Source organism: Phalaenopsis equestris, unplaced genomic scaffold (assembly GCF_001263595.1).
Source record: "Phalaenopsis equestris unplaced genomic scaffold, ASM126359v1 Scaffold000750, whole genome shotgun sequence".
Classification (NCBI taxonomy): Eukaryota; Viridiplantae; Streptophyta; class Magnoliopsida; order Asparagales; family Orchidaceae; genus Phalaenopsis; species Phalaenopsis equestris.
In genome coordinates, this window is record NW_018165190.1 from 213044 (window position 1) to 233722 (window position 20679).

At 36.2% G+C, this 20679-nt stretch overlaps 1 protein-coding gene across 2 annotated transcripts in view; it reads left to right on the forward strand.

Moving 5' to 3' along the window:
* Positions 1–3232: 3232 nt before the first annotated feature.
* LOC110030677 (phosphatidylinositol 4-phosphate 5-kinase 10-like) overlaps positions 3233–20679 on the forward strand; it is a 39237-nt gene continuing 21790 nt past the window's right edge. The window contains exons 1-2 of one of the 2 annotated variants that reach the window (XM_020733515.1): positions 3233–3488; positions 3567–3714. In XM_020733515.1, coding sequence (XP_020589174.1) covers positions 3630–3714 — 85 coding nt within the window. In that variant the 5' untranslated portion in view covers positions 3233–3488; positions 3567–3629. Of the gene's footprint in view, positions 3489–3531; positions 3715–20679 lie in introns of those variants that run through there. The other variant, XM_020733516.1, reaches the window with a different exon arrangement.

Consider the following 20679-nt stretch of genomic DNA (forward strand, 5'->3'; position numbering starts at 1 on the left):
ATATCACATATTTCCTACACATCAGTTATATTTTCTAGGACAATAAGTACATAATTAGCCTTATATTATGTCAAATTATAAACTCTAGGTTGAGTTTTAATAGTAATAACTAGAGTAATGGACTCTCATTAACTCTCTCTCCTACCTACCTTCTAGCAAATCCCACTTCTATTAGAAGATCCCTTACTAGAAAAATATTAGCATAACTTTCTATGCTATGTATCGTACCACCGATCTACTCAAATATCTAGTTTACGCTTAAATGCTCTTTGTGAAATATATGCTATCCTATGACTAGACTTACCATAGTTGAACATTCATCCACGAAATAAATAACATCTATCATGATGACTCCTTTCATATGAGTACAAACTGAAGCTCTACTCATAAGAATAAATGAACCTCTAATCTAAAAAGTTATAAAATCTCATTCATAATCATACCACCCAAAATAGCTCATATTTTCACTAACACCACTTATAGGAGACTCATCTTTAAGTCATTCTTAGCTCATGCCCAACTATTGTTGAGTAGACATTAATCATTCTCTATTAATCTTACATTTTCCATTAACTCAATGTAATCTTTGATTTTGAATAGAACAAGTGGGTTCCTAAAACTATCTCTAAGTCCCCACAAAATTTTTAACACTTTTCTTCTAAAGTATTGACTAATTGTGAAGCATAACATGATAGTACAATAAACTTACCCTCATACTCCTTAGTTGTGATGTTCCTCTAAACCAATCTTAAGAAAGCCTCCAGCATCCATTGCCTACTCGACAGAGGTACAAACTAATTTATAAAAGTATCAGTAATTTATTATTTATGGATTTAACTTTTAGTTTAACTTCTCCTTATACCAGCCTAGCCACTAGTGCTTAACATCATCATGAAGTAGAAACACTACTAAAGCAACTTTCTATGGACACTATATGCTATCAATACTTCTCTAATCTCAGTCACCAATCTTCAGCTACTTAAGGTTTAATTACTCTTTAAAATAAGGCAGCTTGAATCTAAATAATAATTACATGTTTTTAGCTCCCACTTGTACTCTTTAAGTGGACATTCTGCTCTAAGCATCACCCATCAATTAGCCTACTAAATTGAGTTATAGAAATTGGCAGTTTAGCTCCTATTATGCTTTATACTACACCAACATTACTGGAGCTTTATCCATTTATCAAATTATGGACTTAAATATTTATGATTTCTCAATAAGTGCAATGACATGCACATGCTACCATTAATGTACATAAGATAATCTTAAACTACTTGAGAGTTTACCACTCATCTAATAATTATATTTATGACTCTAGTTATGAATTAATTCCTTAAAATACTTTGCTTTGTTACCAATAAAGAAACTGTCATTATTTGACACAAACCATTACATCAAGGTGGGCCATGTTGTTCCAAGGTCATATTTCCAAAATTTATTTAAAATTTATTTTCTTATAATTTTCATAAAAAAAGAGTCGCTAATATTATTAAAATATCATAAAATATAAGTATTCAATATCCATTCAGATCATATCGTAAACCATACAACAAAAATAATTATATACAATGATCATAATAAAATCATTCAATCAACAAAAAAACACATATCACCATGATGGTCAAAACAATAGATCTAAAGTAGTGACATTTCTAAATTTAAGCTTTCAACGGTAGTCAATAGACTCTAGTTAACCTGAGTTGTATCTATCCACGAAGTAATATATGTGAATAAAATAAGAATGAGTAGTCAAAGCTAAATAGACTACTTAAAATCTATTATAATGTTAATAAAAAAAAAAGATACTTGCTAAATAAACTAACAGAACATCTCAATATATCACAAGCTATAACTATCAATTATATTACCATTCTAAAAACTAATGTCAAATGTAGGCTTCTATCAAATAACAATGTAAGCAATTAGTTTAAAATAAAGTAAACAATAAAATAAGATAATATGAAATAATAATTTATTATTTTATTAGGCATATTTAATAATTTTTTATTTTTCACTTTTACATCTACTTTTTCATATTTTCTTTTTACTGCTCATATATCTATTTTCACTTATATCTCAACTTTTTCACATCTATTAAGGCATATACATTGCATATTTGGAGAATTATGTAAGTGCAAAAGGATTTAAAACTCTACTTGAACACACAAAAAAGTTCTGCAACCAAACCATCTACATTCTTCCCTGTTTTCTCAAATTTGCTCATATATTTTTAATATAGAATTATAGAAATATCATTAGTTTTAACATATATAAATAGAATCAAATACAATACAAAATTTGTAAATATTAGTTTGTATAACTAACAAAAAAATATGTAGGGTCAATTATTATATAGAGAATAACATTCATAATTCACAAAATTATTTCTATGTAACATTTCAAACAATATTTTGAAGTTTCTATTGTTGTAAAATAAATTGAGTAACCAACGTCCTTTTGGACTCAACAAAAGAAGTGGCGACTTCTAAAGGGGGACACATGAATCACCAAACGGTGATTCATTGTAGGTATTATAAAACAAGCACCATTTTAAAGTACCAATAATCTATATAAACTAATGAGGTGCCCAACTTGAAGTAGGTTACAGTCGACCCGAGTGTTTTTTCATTTGTATGACTCTAGGTGTGATATCTTGAACTTCATCAAATGCTTGGATCCCGCAATCTCCGTGAATTATGCATTTGCCAACCACGAGTATCCTTCTGTCAACACACTTGGATGAGCGAGTGGACTTCTCACCACCGTTGTGGTCGTAAGTCTCATCTAAAGAGTTTGCTCTCTAAAGCGTGGGGCTGGTTGCCTTCAAATGAATTCAAAGCTCACACAAGTGTATTTACCCTCGAGACAACTCCAAAAGCCTTGACTAAAATTCTCTGAATCATCTTTGTGATTGTTTCATTCATCACGGTAAGTTATTTTTGAGTCACAAGCTCTTGATTTTTCATCTATTTCTTAGATTCTTATTTATTTACATATCTAAAACCTAAGCTTTCATATTTAAATATATAGCACTTGATGTCATAAATCTAAGAATAAAATTACACTTTTCACATTCAAAATGTCAGTAATATTAATATTTTAGATACAGAGTTAAGCATTTGATTATAAGATACATAAATAAATAATAATTTATAGGTATGCATGTAATGCTCTAAATTTAAATGGATGATGATATTTCTCTTACTAAAATTATAAATTTGAAGTGACTTGAGAAACGGAAAGCTTCAACAGCTTCTCAATCTTCTTCCCTCCCTCAACAGAACCGTTTGTTGCTTCCCTGCCGTCTCCCCCGAGAGGTGACGGCTATTTTTGACGCGATAAACCGTTCCTCTTCTCGATATCTCTTTCTCACCAATCCATTCGGTTTCCATTTTCCTTAAAATGGCGTTCTTCGCTCGGTTGGTTACTGGCCATTCAATCGCGGCCTCACCAGATTCCCAGAACTTGCTTGATTTGAATTTGAGGTACCTAAATTCGCATTCCCTTATTAATTTATCCAACTCTCAGTTATATTTACAACCCTTCGGGATTATGGTTTTGAGGGTTTGCGTGAATTGGAGAAGCCCTAGTCGGAAACACCGAAGGTTGCAGCAGCTGGATTATGCATGAGTGAATCCAAATCTTCCAAGATTAATTTAAGATTGGTGATAATTGTTCGTTTCTTCTTCTCACTTTTTGTTATTATTGGAGGTACCGTTTTTTTATCTTTTTTTTTATTTTTTATGATGGATGAAGCCTGTTGCTGCTTTTCTTATCAGTGCTTGATCTGCCTTTATCGTTTTTCTATTTTATATAGTTTGTATTGTTGCTGTGAATCGCGTGGAGTTTTAAGAAGGTAGAAGCTTAAAGTTAGGGAAAATTTACATACCACACAATTCTCATGTATTTACATATCTAACACAGTTTGATACCTACACTTGTAATGTTTTGGTGTCATAAATCTATGCTTGAAAAGTGTATTCCACTCTTAAAAGATAATGATGATGATATTTTTGATGTGATATTATTGTTACAAATTTGAATGGTATGTATGTCAATATGAATATTTAGATATTATATATGTAAAAACATAATAATTTGATTGACTAAATGTAGCGCATTTGATGTTACTGCTAATTCTAGGCTTGGCCGGTCTCATTTCGTTTTCTATTTGCGATGGTGTTGTGGAAGTGTCGCTGAATTTAGGATGAAGTGTGAATTTGGACATAATATTGCTCCGCATTTTGGGGCCATGTGGATGTATTGTCGGATTCATAGAAGACTTGGGCTATAAAAACACTTGGTCGTGTTATGATATATACTTAGCTCTAGTTTAGCTTATTTTTACTTACTCATAAACCTAACAAGCCAAATATGAGTTTGGCCTTATTAGATCATGTTTAAGTCGAAATAAACTCAATTATAATTAGGGGTGATTACATATTGGGCACTCAAAACATTGCTATTTACAAATCAAACACCCTTATTCATCCATTTTTTCAATTCTCACTCAAATATCAAAGGTCGTGATATATCAAAGGTCCCATATTTTTCATTTTTATCAAATTCACAATAGTTTGATCGTGACAAGCAGAAATACATCCGTTTCATAGTTCAAAAAAGTCACCTTGGTGCTTGATCTGTAAATATCAATATTTCTTATGCTCTGTATGTGATTATCCATATACTTAAATTTCGTTGTGTATATTTTTTTTGTATGGGTTCATGTATTTCCTTCAATAGTACTTTTCCCTTTTTTGAAATAAAAAAGTTAGTGCTACGGTCCTCTACTATTTGATCCAATTGACAAAGGAAGAGCCTTGACTCTCATATGTCCTTGGTTCGACCTCTTGCTAGCGCATTGTTTTTCTTAAGAAAGCTCAGTGGGGATAACTTCTCAATCTTTCTCAAAATGCACCCTTTTGTTGAGTGCCCTAATAGGTTCATTTGGTTGTTATCCTACAAAGCTTTTTCCTGTTACTCCTACGTTGGGCCTCGTGCTTATTGTCTCTATGGTTTATTTTTTTATTTTTTGGGTCTCCATCCATTGCTCTAGCCATAACTTATATCTAACTTGCATCTAATCTGGCCCATCCTCCAAAACCAGAGTGAGTTCAATAGTCAGCCCCTAACGTTACATGATATTTCACTTTTGTCAAATCTATAGAGATTTTACAAGCTCTCTATCTCAGATTACCCCTACTAGCCTTCCAGTTCCCTGGTACTACAAAATGGTCTCACACTTACCTAATTGTAACTTATATAAAAGTCTAATCTTGGATCAGGAAAGCCCCTGCCGTGCTTTTGATTTTCATACTCATCATCTTGAAGGAAGCTCCTCATACTTTGCCATTTGAACATGAAGTCTGTATTTTAGTGAAAGTAAGGTCATGATGTGATTCTAGCTCAAAAATTGATCAAATGCATTTGAGTTATTGGTTTGTCAAACCCAACTGTGTTCATTGAATCACACGTTCAACAATCCTTTAGAGACAGTCTAGAAGTGCCACATATGGTTGCCTCATACTTTCTCTCTGGTGGACCCAACCGGGTATAAACGAAATGGATAAAAAGTTAAGACTTCTTCTACAGACTATGCCACCCATTACTAATGAGGAAAGTAGCATCCATGCACTTGCAAGCACCTACAATGTCATGATTTCTTGACTTTTTTTCGGAGTTCAATGAGGAGTTCAATGAATTCCTGCCCCTCCAAAGAAAGTGGTAGAATTATGGATACTTTTTTGCCAGTTGGATCAGAGAATTTATTGAGGAAATATGATATGAAATTCTCATAAATTGTATAATTATATAGTCAAAGAGAATACACCATGCCTGAATTTATCCCAAGTGCTACTAATGTGGCTACTAAACTATTTCATTGGAAACCACCAATCTAGAATAAAAATTCCCTAAAAACTCTACTAGTGCAAGATGAACACTTTTTGTTCGTTAGACTAACTTTTCATTATAAAATATGGGTGTTATACACTATTCTTCTCAAGCAATATCAAATTATTGTGACATTTTTTTGTGTATAAGCTTGTTTTCTTAGAATATGATGTTTTCTTGGTGAAAATTGTTGCTTTTGATTTGCAGATAGGGTAGTGCATGAACAACTCAAACTCGACTTGATTAATACTTAATTAAATTTGTTCAATCTGGTAAATAAGGAAGTTTGAACGATTTTTAAGAACTAAAATATTAAATAAATCAAACATAAACATGGTCCTAGTTATTTATTATGTTTATGAATAAACTCAGTTTATTGTTCAATAGGAAATTTATTAATGCACTATAATAAATTCGATGATAGCTCATATTGTATATCATATATATTCAAATAAAATTTGATTTCCTAGAAGTTATTTAAATTTATATGTAGTAGTAACATATTATACTTTAACAACAATATGCATATTAATTCAATGCAATTTTTTTTTCTTTCAATGAAATTGTTTTTTAGTATTCATTTATATTATTTGATTGCAAAAAAGCTTATTTTGTTACTTATATATTATCTTATTTAATTAGTATAAACTAGTTGAATACTAATTCAAAATTTATTTGTTTGTTGTTTTGTTTTGACTTATAAAAACATTTGTTAGCAATCTTATATGATAAGCCATGTACTCTCTCAAAATTTAACTCTTTTATTAATTTGGTAGAATATTCACCAATTCATATAAATAACTCAAATGCAAGCTAAGTACACTTATTTAAAAATACAAATAAGTCAAGTATGAACATATATGTGAAAACTTGGCTCGAGCTCGAGTCAAACGTGAACAACATATAAGGTAACCAAGTCAAGTCCAATCCATGACATACTCAGCTTGACTCGACTCAATTATATCTCTATTTGTTAAATTGACAAATCATGTGTTGATCGACAATTCGCTCTATAGCAACTTTTCATGTTTATGTTTGCGTGCATGCGTGTTGTGGAGTGTGTGTGTGATTATTGCCAAATGTAATCATAATGTCTTAGGGTGTTTACTTAATGATCTAAGTCAACAACAATTGAGCTTATTTAAGCTCAAGTTGTTTACACTACTAGATAAATGGGACTTTGACATTTCACCACCAATTAAGGATATTGATTAAAATGGAAAATGTATTAAATAACCAAACAAATAAACAAAATCTCATAACAAGTTTTGTGATTTTGAGCAAGATCATGCGTGAGTTGAGCAAAATCATTTGAGCGTTTCCGACTCCTTATTAAAAAGAATGAATAAAAAATAAATGATGATGAACACTTCAAATTTTCATCATATCATTCAAATCAGAGACATTATTATCTGGATGGTATATTCAAAACAATGCTTTGTCATCCCATCGACTAAATGATCATTTGGTTGTTCACTGAGTTTGTAGTGTTGTAAGTCAATCTTTATCTTTAGAGATAGTGTGGTTACCTCTAAGGTTTGCACGGCTGAGCTTAAACATGACAACAAATGAAAATAACATTTGACTACTTTAATGTGCATAACATATCATAAGATTGATATAATATGAAAATAACGGCTAGTTTTCTTGAACATATAAATGATTTCAACATAGTAGATTTATTGATGACATAGGATGCTATTGATATTCTCAATATGAAGAAATATCCATTAGGATACAAATAAAAATTCAATATCAACTTAAAAAATTAACTAGCATTATACATAATAATACTTCGCTTCCTATATTATAGATTGAGTATGTTACTACAACTAGTTGATAAACATTGAAATGAATTTTCTTGTACTTGTCATCCCCAAAAAAATCTTTGTTTTTGGTATGCATTCAACAAAACATCAATTATATCAAATTATAAAAATTTCTTAACATACCAACTAACATTTAAAAGAGCAATAATTTCATTGTTTATCTCAAAAATATCTTATAAAAATCTTGAAGCTCATCAACTTTAAACTAAGATCAATAGATATGGAAAAAAAAACAAAAATAAACTGAATTTACATTAACAAAATCAAGCTCTACCCTATGATGCACCGACATTTCATTATAAGTAGTCGTGCAGTGTCCGACACGTGTCAGACACGACATGAGTGCAACACACGTCCAACACATTTAAGAAAAAAACAGAAAATTTTTGGATGCATATGTCCTTCAAAATTTAATTTAATTTTAAGTATCAAAATGTAAAACAAAATATTAGATTTTGATGATTTTTGTTTTACCAAATAACTTATGCCTATTTTAATGCAATTTTCTAATAAAAATATTGATGATCATAATTTTTTTATTTTTTATTTAATTGTGGCTATTATTTTTTATGTAAAATCCAATATTTTTTATTGTAAATAATATTTTTCATAAAGTTTTTAGTTTTTTTTGTCTCCTATAATGATTTATAAATAATATGGATAATCATTTGTTTTTTTTAGTTATTAAATATCATTTTTTTATGTTTATAATGTTAAAATTTTTTGTTTATTTTATATTAATTTAATTTATGTAATTAAGATATAATATTTTAAAATTTATTGTCATTAATATATATATATAAGTATTTAGTAAGAAATATTCTAGATTCAAATTCAAAATCATTCAAGACCTTGATTTCAGTAAGTTTATGGTTGAACTGACTGTCTCCACAAGATGAATTCGGTAATACCAAAAATGACATGACATGAGTCCCACGAGTCATTAAAGCACATTTAAAGGTTTTGGAATGTCAATTGAACTCCAAATTTGACATATTTATATTGAAATTGAGCATATCGACGAGAGAAATTTGACCAGCGTAAGCTCGCTTAATTCTGAGGTCTTTAAGGCTCTTAAATCATTAAAAAATTCTATGATCAAGGGGGATGAATATGGGCTGTCTGATAAAGTAGTTGGGGAAGTTTTGCTCCAAATAACCAAAATACTCATTAGAGGCTATAAATAAGCCCATCAATTCATTTGACGGAGAAGGAGAAAAGGACTTTCAGAGTATATAATGGGCTGAAGACGTAGCAATAATTTTCGGCCTCGATAGCAGCTAACCATTGTCGACCAACGCCTGTCTGCTACCCTCGACCACCACTAGTCCCCCCACTCATCACTATTAGTGATTGTCACATATAAGTATATTAAAAACCGATGATAATCTTTGGTCGTCATAATCGCCGGCCACCATCGACCTTCATCTGTTCGCTGTCGTAGACCACCATCGACCACTCTTGCTCGCTGTCATAGACTACGCCTGCTTGCCAAAATTGTATTCCAAATATGATTGTAACATATAATATTATATTTGAGACACGAAAATAACTTCCGACTTCCATAGCAAACGACCACCGCCCGTCAGTAACCTGTGCTAGCCATCGTTGACGACCTCTGTTTACGTCATATTCTAAATACAATTGTATTGTATAATATCGTATTGAAGATCCATCGATAACTTTCAGCCTCCATAGTTGTTGACCACCATCGGCTGTCACCACCTACCGCCGCTGGCCATCAGGGATCGCTACTTATGACTGTCGTAGCTAAAATAAAGTGGTTGTACCTAACACATGTATCTTTCTTTATGTTGTATACTAAAAAATGCAGTCTCCAATAGAAAACTATTACCCCGTTCTAAAAGAATGAGACTATGGCTTATATAACATTACGATTACTACTTCCAATTACAACATTTATAGCCAACTGATGCAATTGCAGTTGCCAACTATGACTTATATGGACAAGTATTTTTGCAGCTTTTAACTACGACCTCTGTGGCCGACTGACGCTATTCCAACCTCCAATTATAGTTTATATGACCAACTACTACTACAACTTCTAATTTAGCCTTTGTAGTCAATTGATGTTATTGTAGCTACCAACTATGACCTATGTAGCCAACTACTACTATAACTTTTAAGTACACCCTCTTTAGCCAACTGATACTAATACAACCTCCAATTACGAACTATATGATCAATAACTACAACTTCTAATTACGACCTTTCTAACTAATTGATGTTATTGCAACCTTCAACTATGACCTCTGTGATCAACCATTACTACAATTTCAATTACGACATTTGTAGTCAACTGATGTTATTGCAGTCCCTAATACTACCTATGTGACCATCTACTATTATTACAGTTTCTAACTATGTTTTCTGTTGCTAACGTACAATATTGCAATCACCAACTATGGCCTTTGTGGCCAACTAATAGTATTACAGTTTCTAGGTACGACATTTATGACAAATTATTACTATTATAACAAAGAATTACATATTTTGCAACTCACCTATAGCTTCATCTAGGTGAGACGAACCTATATATGCGATCAATTACATATGAAATACAAGTTCACTTCACAATCAATGAAGCCGAGACAAAATTTGTGGATTTTGATCTATGCATTCGTCCAAGGGGTGTAGCCTAGTTGGATTAGTTGTTGAGCTTCGCCTTGAGTCCACGAATGTCCCCCAAGTGTTGTTTTGCTTTGGTGTTGGGCCTAGGTAGAAGTTCGATCAAAGGGTGAACCGGTTCTAGTCAAGAACTAGGTTAGGGTGCTCGAGAGAGGGAGGTTTTTTAGGGAAACTTATTTTGCTCTGGGGAAGCTTTTGGAACAATCATTTTGAAATGTGGTGGAGTTTGGTGGGATGGTCGTAAAAGGTCCTGATTTTGGGTGATGAAATTGAGCTTGGGCAGTGAATTTGAGTGGTTGAAAATGGTGGGATTGAACTTGGAAAGGCTGGAGGAAGCTCTGAGAGTAAATTGACAAGGTTTCCCCAAGGAATTCTCAACTCTCTTTCTTTGGCCGTGAGAGGGGTGTTCTAAATAGAGGAGGAAGGAGGGCATAACTGGCCAAGCCAGTGGGTGCAAAGTGTTGCCTAGGTGGAGGGAAGAAGAGGGCAATAATCCAATTGGAATGAGCCACATTGGACGGGTGGAATTTAGGGTTTAAGCCATGGTGGCTCTCATTGGGTTTGGGTTTTCCGGCCACCAGGCCGCTAGGCGAGGCTAGGGTAGGTGGTTAGCTGTCTTAGGGGCTCAGGGAAAGTTTTAATGGTGATTAGTTTCAAGGCTTAATTAGGCTAAGGCATAAGTAATTGTGTTGGCCATTTTAGGAGGGAATCTCCATGTTTAATGGGACCATTGGTCTATGGCCCAAGGTTTAGGAGGGAATCTCCATGTTTAACGGTATTTGATTAACATCCTAGGGGGCTTAGGAATGACAAAGATGGTTAAGTTTGGTTAATGCAAAAGGCTTAGATTAATTTGGATTTTAGGCTTAAAATTAGGGTTTGGGCTAATAATTGAATTTGGGCTTGACTTGGGCTTGGTTTAAAAAATCAATTGAGGGGTCCAATTGGTCTAGGAAAATGTTATGAAGAGTTTAGGAAGTGAATTTGGTGGAATTGAATTGGTCACATGATTTAATTTTGATTAAATTTGGAATTGGGTCAATTTTGGGTATTTGGTTTGGGCTTCGATTTTGGGCTTGAAATTAGGTTCAATTGGATTTGCATTTGATTTCAATTGGGTTTAAACATGATGAATTTTAATTTGGATTTGAAATTGGAGAGGTTTGAAATGAATTTTGTGGTAATTGGGGGTGATTTTGGGGTTTTAAGGATGTAGGGGCATTTTGATAGTTTTGGCTAATTTTAGTGTATTTGGGTGTAATTGAAGTTGCTAGGTGGTTAGGATTGATTTGAATGATGTTTGGAGTGAATTAGAACAATTTCGGGAAATTTAGGGTTCCAGGGATATTTTGATAATTTTATAGAATTTAGGGGTAGGAGGACAAAATTGGATGTTTAGGTGGAATTGAAGGTCATTGGGAATGCTAATCATAAGGACACCACTTTGAGGCCATGAGACCAATGGGCAACTCATTTTGAATCCTCCATGTGCTGGTCCTAGCCACCTTAGCCAAAGGCTAAGGGCTTGGGGATCACCCACATGAGTTTCCAAAAGAGTGGGGAAACGGTCTAAGTGGAGGTGATTTTAGGGTTTTGGGAATGCGTGTTAGGGGTTTAAGTATTTGTGTGTCTGTGTAGGTCTGACTAAGACCAAACCCAAGCCACCCAGGGTTAACCCTAAGGCTTGAGAATCCTATGGAGACTTCTCTTGAGCTCCCCCATATTGGTTTCAGCCTTCTAAGTGCTAGAAGTCAAAACTAAATATGTGGCACTCCAAGAAGAGCAAAGAGGTGTTTAGAATTTCTACTCGGTAAGTTTCTTTCACTAGTCCTCTAGGATAGTCAACAAAAAAGTCCTATGACTAGATACTAAGCTCCTAAGAAAGAAAGGTCAGACCTCAACAAAACTAAGGTCAACATAGACCTATGTATTTACAATCACATAGTGAATTACTTTGATTAAACTATGCCCCGTTGTTTTTTTTTCCTTTCCAATGTTTTTTCACGGAGAGAAAACCTAGTCACTCTCCATGCTACTTTTCTACTATATGTATGAGTTTTGGATCTTTGTGTAATGCTAAGATGTTAAAATATCGCTCAACTATCGTGAATTTTATGACGTGTAACAGCTTGGTGCCGTTTGTGGAAACAAAATCCTGTTTACAAAAGTTTATATTTTATAATGGCTAATAAACACAAAATATGAGCTTCTCATTATAATACTTGACATTCTAGGGAACGGTTTTGAAGTTCGAAATGTCAAGCCTTTGCTTTGCTTCCCAATAAGAAGTATCTCCAATTGGTGAAGGAGCTTTCTTTGCATCTCTTGAAAATCCTTTATGTAAAATAGAGTTGTCTCAACATGAAATTTTCTAATTTTTATGAGAGGATCGGTAATCGATGGTAGTACAATTTCCTTCTTAGGAAGTTAGTCTCCTGAATACTGCTAGCTCTACACATCCATTTCGTGTAGCCAAGCATAGCAACAAACCTCCAACACGTTTGGAGAACTTAGCTCAATCTCACATAATCTATAATGAGTTATGACGTCTAGTGCAAGAAAAGTTCTCTCAAATTGATACAAGTCATTTTTTTTATTTGACATAGTTCTAAGTATCATGTTCATTGGTTGAGATCGTCCATCAACACCCTCTTTTAACAGTGTTTTAAGCTTCAAAGCGTTAAATCTTATAAATGTACATCTAACCCGTATAAATATATTGACCACTTTAGAACCTTTTGCACGTTCAAAGTGCTTCTGATGCGCTCCTTTATTAAGTATTTCTTATGATGCTCTTAATCACACACTTGGTTTTATTCACTCTCAGGAGAAACATTCATATATTTAATGAACTTAATAATATGTTTGTGAAGCAATTCATAATAAATCAAAGGATTGTCAAAGACTCATCTTTCCTCACTGGGATTCGTCAAAGTGAGGGAGAGCTATTGAAATATTATTTCTGAAGCATTCTCTAATGAGGGGGGCAATCTTCACTATAATCTTGAGTGGTAGTTCATGTCAACATCCTGTGCATGATTGTAGTGAGGTAGTCTCTCGCATTTCATTCAAATATCAAGTCTATGAGAACCAATTCTAAGTTGGGGGGTCAACTTTCATTACAACTTTGAGTGGACACTCATGTTAACATCTTAAACTCAATCACAAATTCAATCAATGACCTGAGATATCCAACTAGAAAGCGCTATCTCAGGGCCTCTCCATCATACTAGAGTTCCTCCTCAAACTTGATCAAGAAGTTGACCTCGTTAATATTTGATACATGGTATGTATTATACAAAATGGCCAGGATTGTATGAACAACATCCCCACATGGGGGCAAGAAATAACAATGCAATAATAAAAAAAAGTTGTCAAACACCATTCTTGAATATGACTGCAACCATATTTCTAAGAATGTATAAATTTTAAATCAACCTACACCTTAACCTCGAGAAACACAGAACATTTATGACATCTCTTTCTAGGCTTAATCAATCCCAGGGGAACTTGATTAGACATTTTTCGTAACAGGCTACGATCATCGAGCGATTATTATGCTCAGACTAAACAAATTTGAAAAGGTAAAAAATCTTTCATGGATTTCATCCGACTTCTTTCAATACATGTTATGATCATCAAGTGAACGATGCGACTAAACAACTTAGGATATGTTAAAAATATTTGATGAATTATAATCATTCTCTTACATAACAAGCTACGTTCGTTGAGCGGTTGTTATGCTCTGACTAAGGGTCTGTTTGGAGCAGCTTATTTGGTACGGTGGCGTTTTGAAAACACACCTGGTCTGCTTGGGTAAATTGTGTTTTGGAATCTTATGCGTTTCAAAACGCTGAAAACAACGTTTTCACACCGCACATATCTTGGTGCACTGACAGTTTTTTTGATGTGGTCTGACTTTTCCAAAAAAAATAAAATTTTGTAATAGCCACCGCACTTAGCTTATCAGCAGATATGATAGGTCAAAAAAAATTCTTATTGAATTTCACTTGATCTCCTCCAATACAGTATACGGTGGTCAAACAGACGTTTTGACTAAATAGTGAATTTATTCTGTCCTCTTTCATAACAGGTTGTCGTGACATTCGGGAGGACCTCTAGATGATGTCGCGGCTTCCCCAACAGTTGACTCGGTAGCTGGTCTTCGACTTCGTGAGGCTGAGACTCTACTGACCCAGGAGGATGATTGCGCTCATCCTCGGGACGCGCTACTGGAGAAACTGGAGGAAGAACTTGTCATGATGTGTGCTCGGGAGTTTATTCTTCAAGATAAAATGGCGGCACTTCGAGTCGAAGCGTTTGAGATCCGGGAGGCGGTTTCAGCCTCCCAGCTTCAAGCTGAAATAGAAATAGTAGATAGATTTAGGTTAGGAGGAGAATTAGTATATCGACGGTTGTCTCAGCTTGGTTATGTCTCGACTGAGGCAGCGGCTGATAGGGTATTTTCTTTCCAGCTGATGAGTTGTAATTGGGATGATTCAGATGTAAATATAAATATTTTGTTTAAATGAAATTTTGAATCTTTGTGTATCGTAATGTGTATATGATGTGACTTTATTCACGCGGTTCGAAGTGGCAAAAGACCCTTATGTCCTTCTGCTGTTTAGACTTTCACAGTGTACTATAAGTAGAGATTGCAGGCTTGGAAGAACCCTACTTTGTTGTCTTTTTCTCTGAGTAATCCTTTTCTGCTTTTAATGTTCTTACCTTCGTTCCCCTTGCTCACCGTCCATGGCTTACAAGTACTCTTTTGATATGTTTGGTATAAACTCCAGTGTAGTGTTTTTGATAAGCGCGAATGAGATAGAAGTTCTCCAAAGATGCAAGTAGTTCTTAGGATGAAGGATAAAGACGAGAGAGTGTTAGACACATTTGGAGACAGTCTGGTCGTCTACGTAGATCAGTTTAAGTTTGAATTGCGACTGCTGCTCTGGCACGAGCTTCAATCCATCTTCAATCACTATGTCATCATCCTGACACAAGTGATGTCGAACTCTGTGGCGATCATTTTGACATGTATGTTTCTCCGACAGCTGGAGCTTCCCTAGTTCATTGAGATCTTCTTCCACTTCTTCGAATTCAAGGTGGACAGGGATGAATATGTGGTTTTCTCATCCGACTCAAGACTCCGATTGGTTGGGTCGAGACGAAGATCAAGGACTGATAGAAGTTCTTGATCGCTTCGAACAAAAGAGGTTGGGGAATCTCCATCCGACCCATCTTTCGTGACATATCGAAGTCGAAGGCCTTACTTGAATTTGCGAGGGCTTACACTGAAATTATTGAGGGCTAGGAGTTGTCCGTATTCCCGTATACGGAAGCGGCAACAACCAATAGAACTTTGTGGCTGATATCTTTTATGGGAGAAATCATATGCTAAGGAGAGAGAGAGAGAGATAAAGTTGTGGCAGCAAGGACCACTGAGAAGAAGCCAAATGAAGATTCCCCATGGGATGGGGATCTTTTTTTGTGGTCGCGCTCCCGAAATTAGTAAATAGCTTTCTTATCCTTCTTACATCTCTATCATTTCTTTTTTTTTCTTTTTCTTTTTCTTTAAACCTTTTTTGACAGCTTGTTTATGTGAACAGGAGTGGGATCCTTCGGGAGATGTCAGGAGGCTTTGTCCTAATTGTCTAGCTCTCAGGACTTGAGCTCCGGAAGAGAAGCACCTCCGACCGGCAATTCCATGGGATGGGAGGAGTTGTGCGTCCCTTTCATAGATCCTCATGAAGGGGTGGCGATGCAACAACAATCTCTAGTGGATGCGGCGTTGGATTTGGGTGATCAGGCTCCTGCGGACGAAGCCCATAAGCAAGCTTCTCTCCGTCATATAGAAGAGTTGGTCGGTGAGAGTGTTTTGCAACCCCCTCCTTAATTGGGGGAAGGAGGCTCCCCTCTAAGGTGGATCGGCTCGACAGAGGGGGAGAAGAATGTGTTGGGAAGTTCTGGCTGTCGATAGATCATGATGGATACTAAGAAGGAATGGTATACCGGCCTACATTTGGGGAGACGTCTGAGGCCATGGAATATCCTTGTCATTTGACAGAGGCAGTTCGGTCTGAAAGTCTTGACTCTGTGTTGTAGGGGAAAGAATACGCGAACCTGGTTGAGATTTTATACTGGTGTAGCTTTCTCACATGGTCAATCGACCACTTCCTGTTTAAGGCCCTCGTCTGCGAGGAGCGGAAGAGAAAAGCGTCCAACCAACCTGTATCTTAGTCAATCGCGGCCAAATAAAATGTTGAAGAGGAGCTCTCCAGCCTAGAGAAGAGGCTTATGGAAACCACCTAGGAGTTGGGGCTGAGGGAGAAGGAGCATGAACAAGCTGTTGTGGCCCTGACAAAGAATGATAAAAAGCTTGAGGAGAGAATGACTGGGATGGTTACCTAGGAAGACCATGTCGGGGCATTGTCCGAGTAAATACAAGTGGGGTTGGTTATGGCTGTCGAATGCTTTGCGAAGAGAGGATTAGTGGAGACCAAGTGGACTGATATGGACCAACTTGCCACTCTTTTCACGGATTTAGATGAGGAAGGTGGTGAGGCAAATCATCTGGGCGAAGCTGGAGACAGAGGTGATGGCAGGTTTGCAAACACTTAGGCTCCTTTTTCACTTTTTGTCTGTAATTTTTGTTTTTCTTTTTTTTTTCAGAAAATTTGTGCTACTGGGCCATGCTCGGCTAGCGGGTCAACCATGTGTGAAAATCATGTACTTAAATGAAAAGAAAATGGTGTACATCTCTTTGTTCAAAGAAATGAAAATAATTTTTGCTCACTTTTTATTTCTTGTGTTTGTTTGACTTCATCTTATTGGTTTTGTGAATTGTGTGGTTTGCTGGTAGTTAGCAAGTGCCTATATGGCTCATCAAAATCATTTACCCTCCACCCCTCCCAAAGCTTGTTGCCACCAGATGGGGGATTACATCCAGATATGGAGGAATTTCTAGTTAGCTGGAATCCGACCGGATGATCTTGATGTCCCGTTCTGTCATTCTCGTTTTTGGATTCAACAGGGTGACTTGGTCCCACGGCTAGTCAATTTCTTTTTTCTGGCTTAGCTAGACGAAGTTGGCGCCGCGGCTAGTTGTCTTCGAATTTAGGCTCAGTTGGAAGATTTTTGCATCTTGGCTTGCTGTTTTTGAATTTAGGTACAACCGAGTGATCTTGGCTCCACGACTGACTTTCTTCAAATTTGGGCTCAGCCGAACGATCTTGGCACCACAACTAGTCGTTCTTCGGTTTTATGCTCAATAGGACGATCTTGGCACCACAACTAACTTACTTCAGCAGTAGGGCGATCATTGCATTGTGGCTAGTCATTCTTTAATTTTATGCTCAATCAGACAATCTTGGGGTTGGACTGGCTTTCTTTTGATTTGAGCTCAGCTGGATGATTTAGGCGTCGCGGTTGGTCGTCTTTGTTTTTGGATGTTTTTAGTTCCTCGAGTGTCAGACAGACATTTCAATCATCTTCCGAGATTCCCAGTTCCCCAAAAAATTTTTTGGCCTGAATTTAATACTTTTAAAAGTGTCCATTTATTCTATATATATCATTTGAGAGAGCAACATAAAAAGTTTTGATAGTAAATAAAAACAAAAGAACAATTTTTTTTCATTTAAGATTTTTGGTACAAATAATGAGACGATAGGTTTAAGTGAAGAATTTTTTGAGGTCGTCTTCGCTCCAGATTCGAGGGACCTCATTTCTTGCATGAGGCTTTAGTTTGTACGCTCTATGTTCTATGTAGCGGTTGACGATGTAAGAATCACTCCACATTTGGTTTAACTTTGTAACAGTTTGTCCTCGTGCCGTGGGATCAACTTTCTTCAGTATCAGATCTCCATGAGCGAAAAGTTTTCTCTCAGACGTGTAGGTTGTAATGTTAGACGACTCTTCTTTTAACTTACTCCTGCCATAGAGCTAACTTCACTCGGATTTCTTCCCGACATCTAATACGAGCATTGCTCTCTTATTATTTGCTTCTAGCCATTCAGGTAATTCCTCCTTGCTGAAAGTTGTAGCCATGCGGACCCTCTAGCTGTGGTTGTTGTATTCCACCTACAACATGACTTCCATTCCATGTGAGAGCATGAATCTCGTTTGACTGATTATGGTGGATAGGGTTGTTCAGATGACCCGTAAAACACATGGGAGTATATCTTCCTAGCTCCCCTTTGCTCCGTCAACCTTCTTCCTCAATAGATTGAGAATAATCTTATTGGCTGCTTTGGTCTGTCCATTAGTTCGAGGGTGATAAACAGAGGCAAATTTGAGACTTATCCCTTGGCTCCAACAAAAATCTTGAACCTACTGCATACTGTTATCTGTGATAATAATCTATAATAGCTCGTAGTGTCTAGATGAAGTTCTGGACGACTTCCGTAGATATCCAGGCGAGAGCCTTAGCTGAGATCCGCTTTGAAAAATAATCCATTACTGTCAGGAGGAAACAACGCTACCCTTTAGAGGATAGAAATGTCCCAAGGATGTCCAGTCCCTAAACGACGGAAGGCCACTGGCTAGTCGATGAAGCTTATGGGTTGGCTGATGCTGCAGTGGAGCATACTTCTTGCACTGTTCACACCTTTTGGAGAATGATTCACGTCTTTTAGCAGTGTCAGCTAGAAATATTTTTGTCGTTGAGCTCAATGTGCTAATGTTTTTCCTCTTGAGTGACCCCCACACTCCCCATAATGAATTTCCCGAAGAATGTATTCTACCTTGCTCTCCTTTATGCATCTTAAGTACAACGACGTTGTCGATTTTTGGAAGAGTGTCCTTTCTATCAACAAGTATTGAACAACTTTGAATTTGAATCTCTTGGGATTTTTGATCACTTATGCAATTTCTCCCATCTCAAGTTATCTGATGTAAGGATTCTTCCAGTTTTTGTTCTCTTCAGTCTCTACCGCCACCGCCTCTGGTTCCTAAATGAACGACCAGCCGAGTCTCTGTGGTGATCCGTTTCCTAGGCGAACACATTTCAATAGTAGATCAATCACCTTGTTTTCTTCTCTATCGACGTGCTTGGTCCTGAACGGGGTGAACTTCCGAATTCTGCCTTTGCCTTATTAAGGTACATGACCATCACTTTATCTCTAGCCTTGAATTCTCAATTTATTTGATTTACTACCAGTTATGAGTTTGACTTTAAAACTAGAAATCAGGTGCTTATTTCATAAGCTAGAGGCGGTCTGACAATCAGTGCTTCGTACTTCACTTGATTGTTTGTTACCTCAAACTCCATAGCCATTGAGTGATACAAATTTTCTCCTAATGGGCTGCTTAAAACAAGTCTTAATCCCACTCTAATTTGGTTCGAAGCACCATCTACACTTAAAGAGCCATTCCTGTCGATCAGTTGGGCCTTCTTCGCTCAGCCTTTCCTGCTCCGAGAAATATACTAGGAAATTCGCGACTGCTTGTGCCTTGATAGTCATCCGGGGGACGTACATAATATCCAATTTGCTCAAATCTACCGCCCACTTGAGTATTCGGCTGGAGTGTTCCGCTCAGGTAAGCACCGACTTCAGCGGGTCTAAAATCACTCAGATGGGATGTGTTTAAAAATAGGGTCGCAACCTGCAAGCTGACACAATCAAAATAATTGTTGATTTCTCTATAATTGGGCACCTGACCTCCACTCCATACAAATTGTGGTTAGTGTAGTAGACAGGAAATTGCTTTCCCGACTCTTCTTTGACCAATACCAAGCTGATTGCTTCATATTATACTTCTAAGTACAACGAGAGTTTTTTGTTTGGCTTTGGTTTGGAGGAGCGGTGGTGAAGGTAGAGAGTCCTTTAGGTTCTGGAAGGCCTGTTGACACTCAACCGCCCACTCGAAGCTTTCGACTTTTCTGAGTGTTTTAAAGCATATTGCTTACTTATCACCCAACTTTGAACTAACTGAGGGCCACGATTCGTTCAATTAGCTTCTGCACCTCTCGGTATTTTTAGGAGTCATATTAATCAAAGCTTGGATTTTGTTCTTGCTTGCTTTATGCTCTTGGGGATTAGGAGATGACCTAAGAACTTGCCGGTTGAGGCTCCAAACGTACATTTCAGAGGATTTTGCTTCGCATTGTATTTTCTTAGAGTTTGTAGTGTTTCTTTTAAATATTTTATATGTTGTTTAGTAGGGCTGTCAAAACGGCTCGTTTTCAGCTCGTTAATAAGCTCATGTTCAGCTCGTTAATTTTGTTCGATAAGTTAACGAGCTGAACACGAACTAAGATGTGTTCGTACGTGTTCGGCTCGTTTTGGCTCGAAATACTACTCATCAA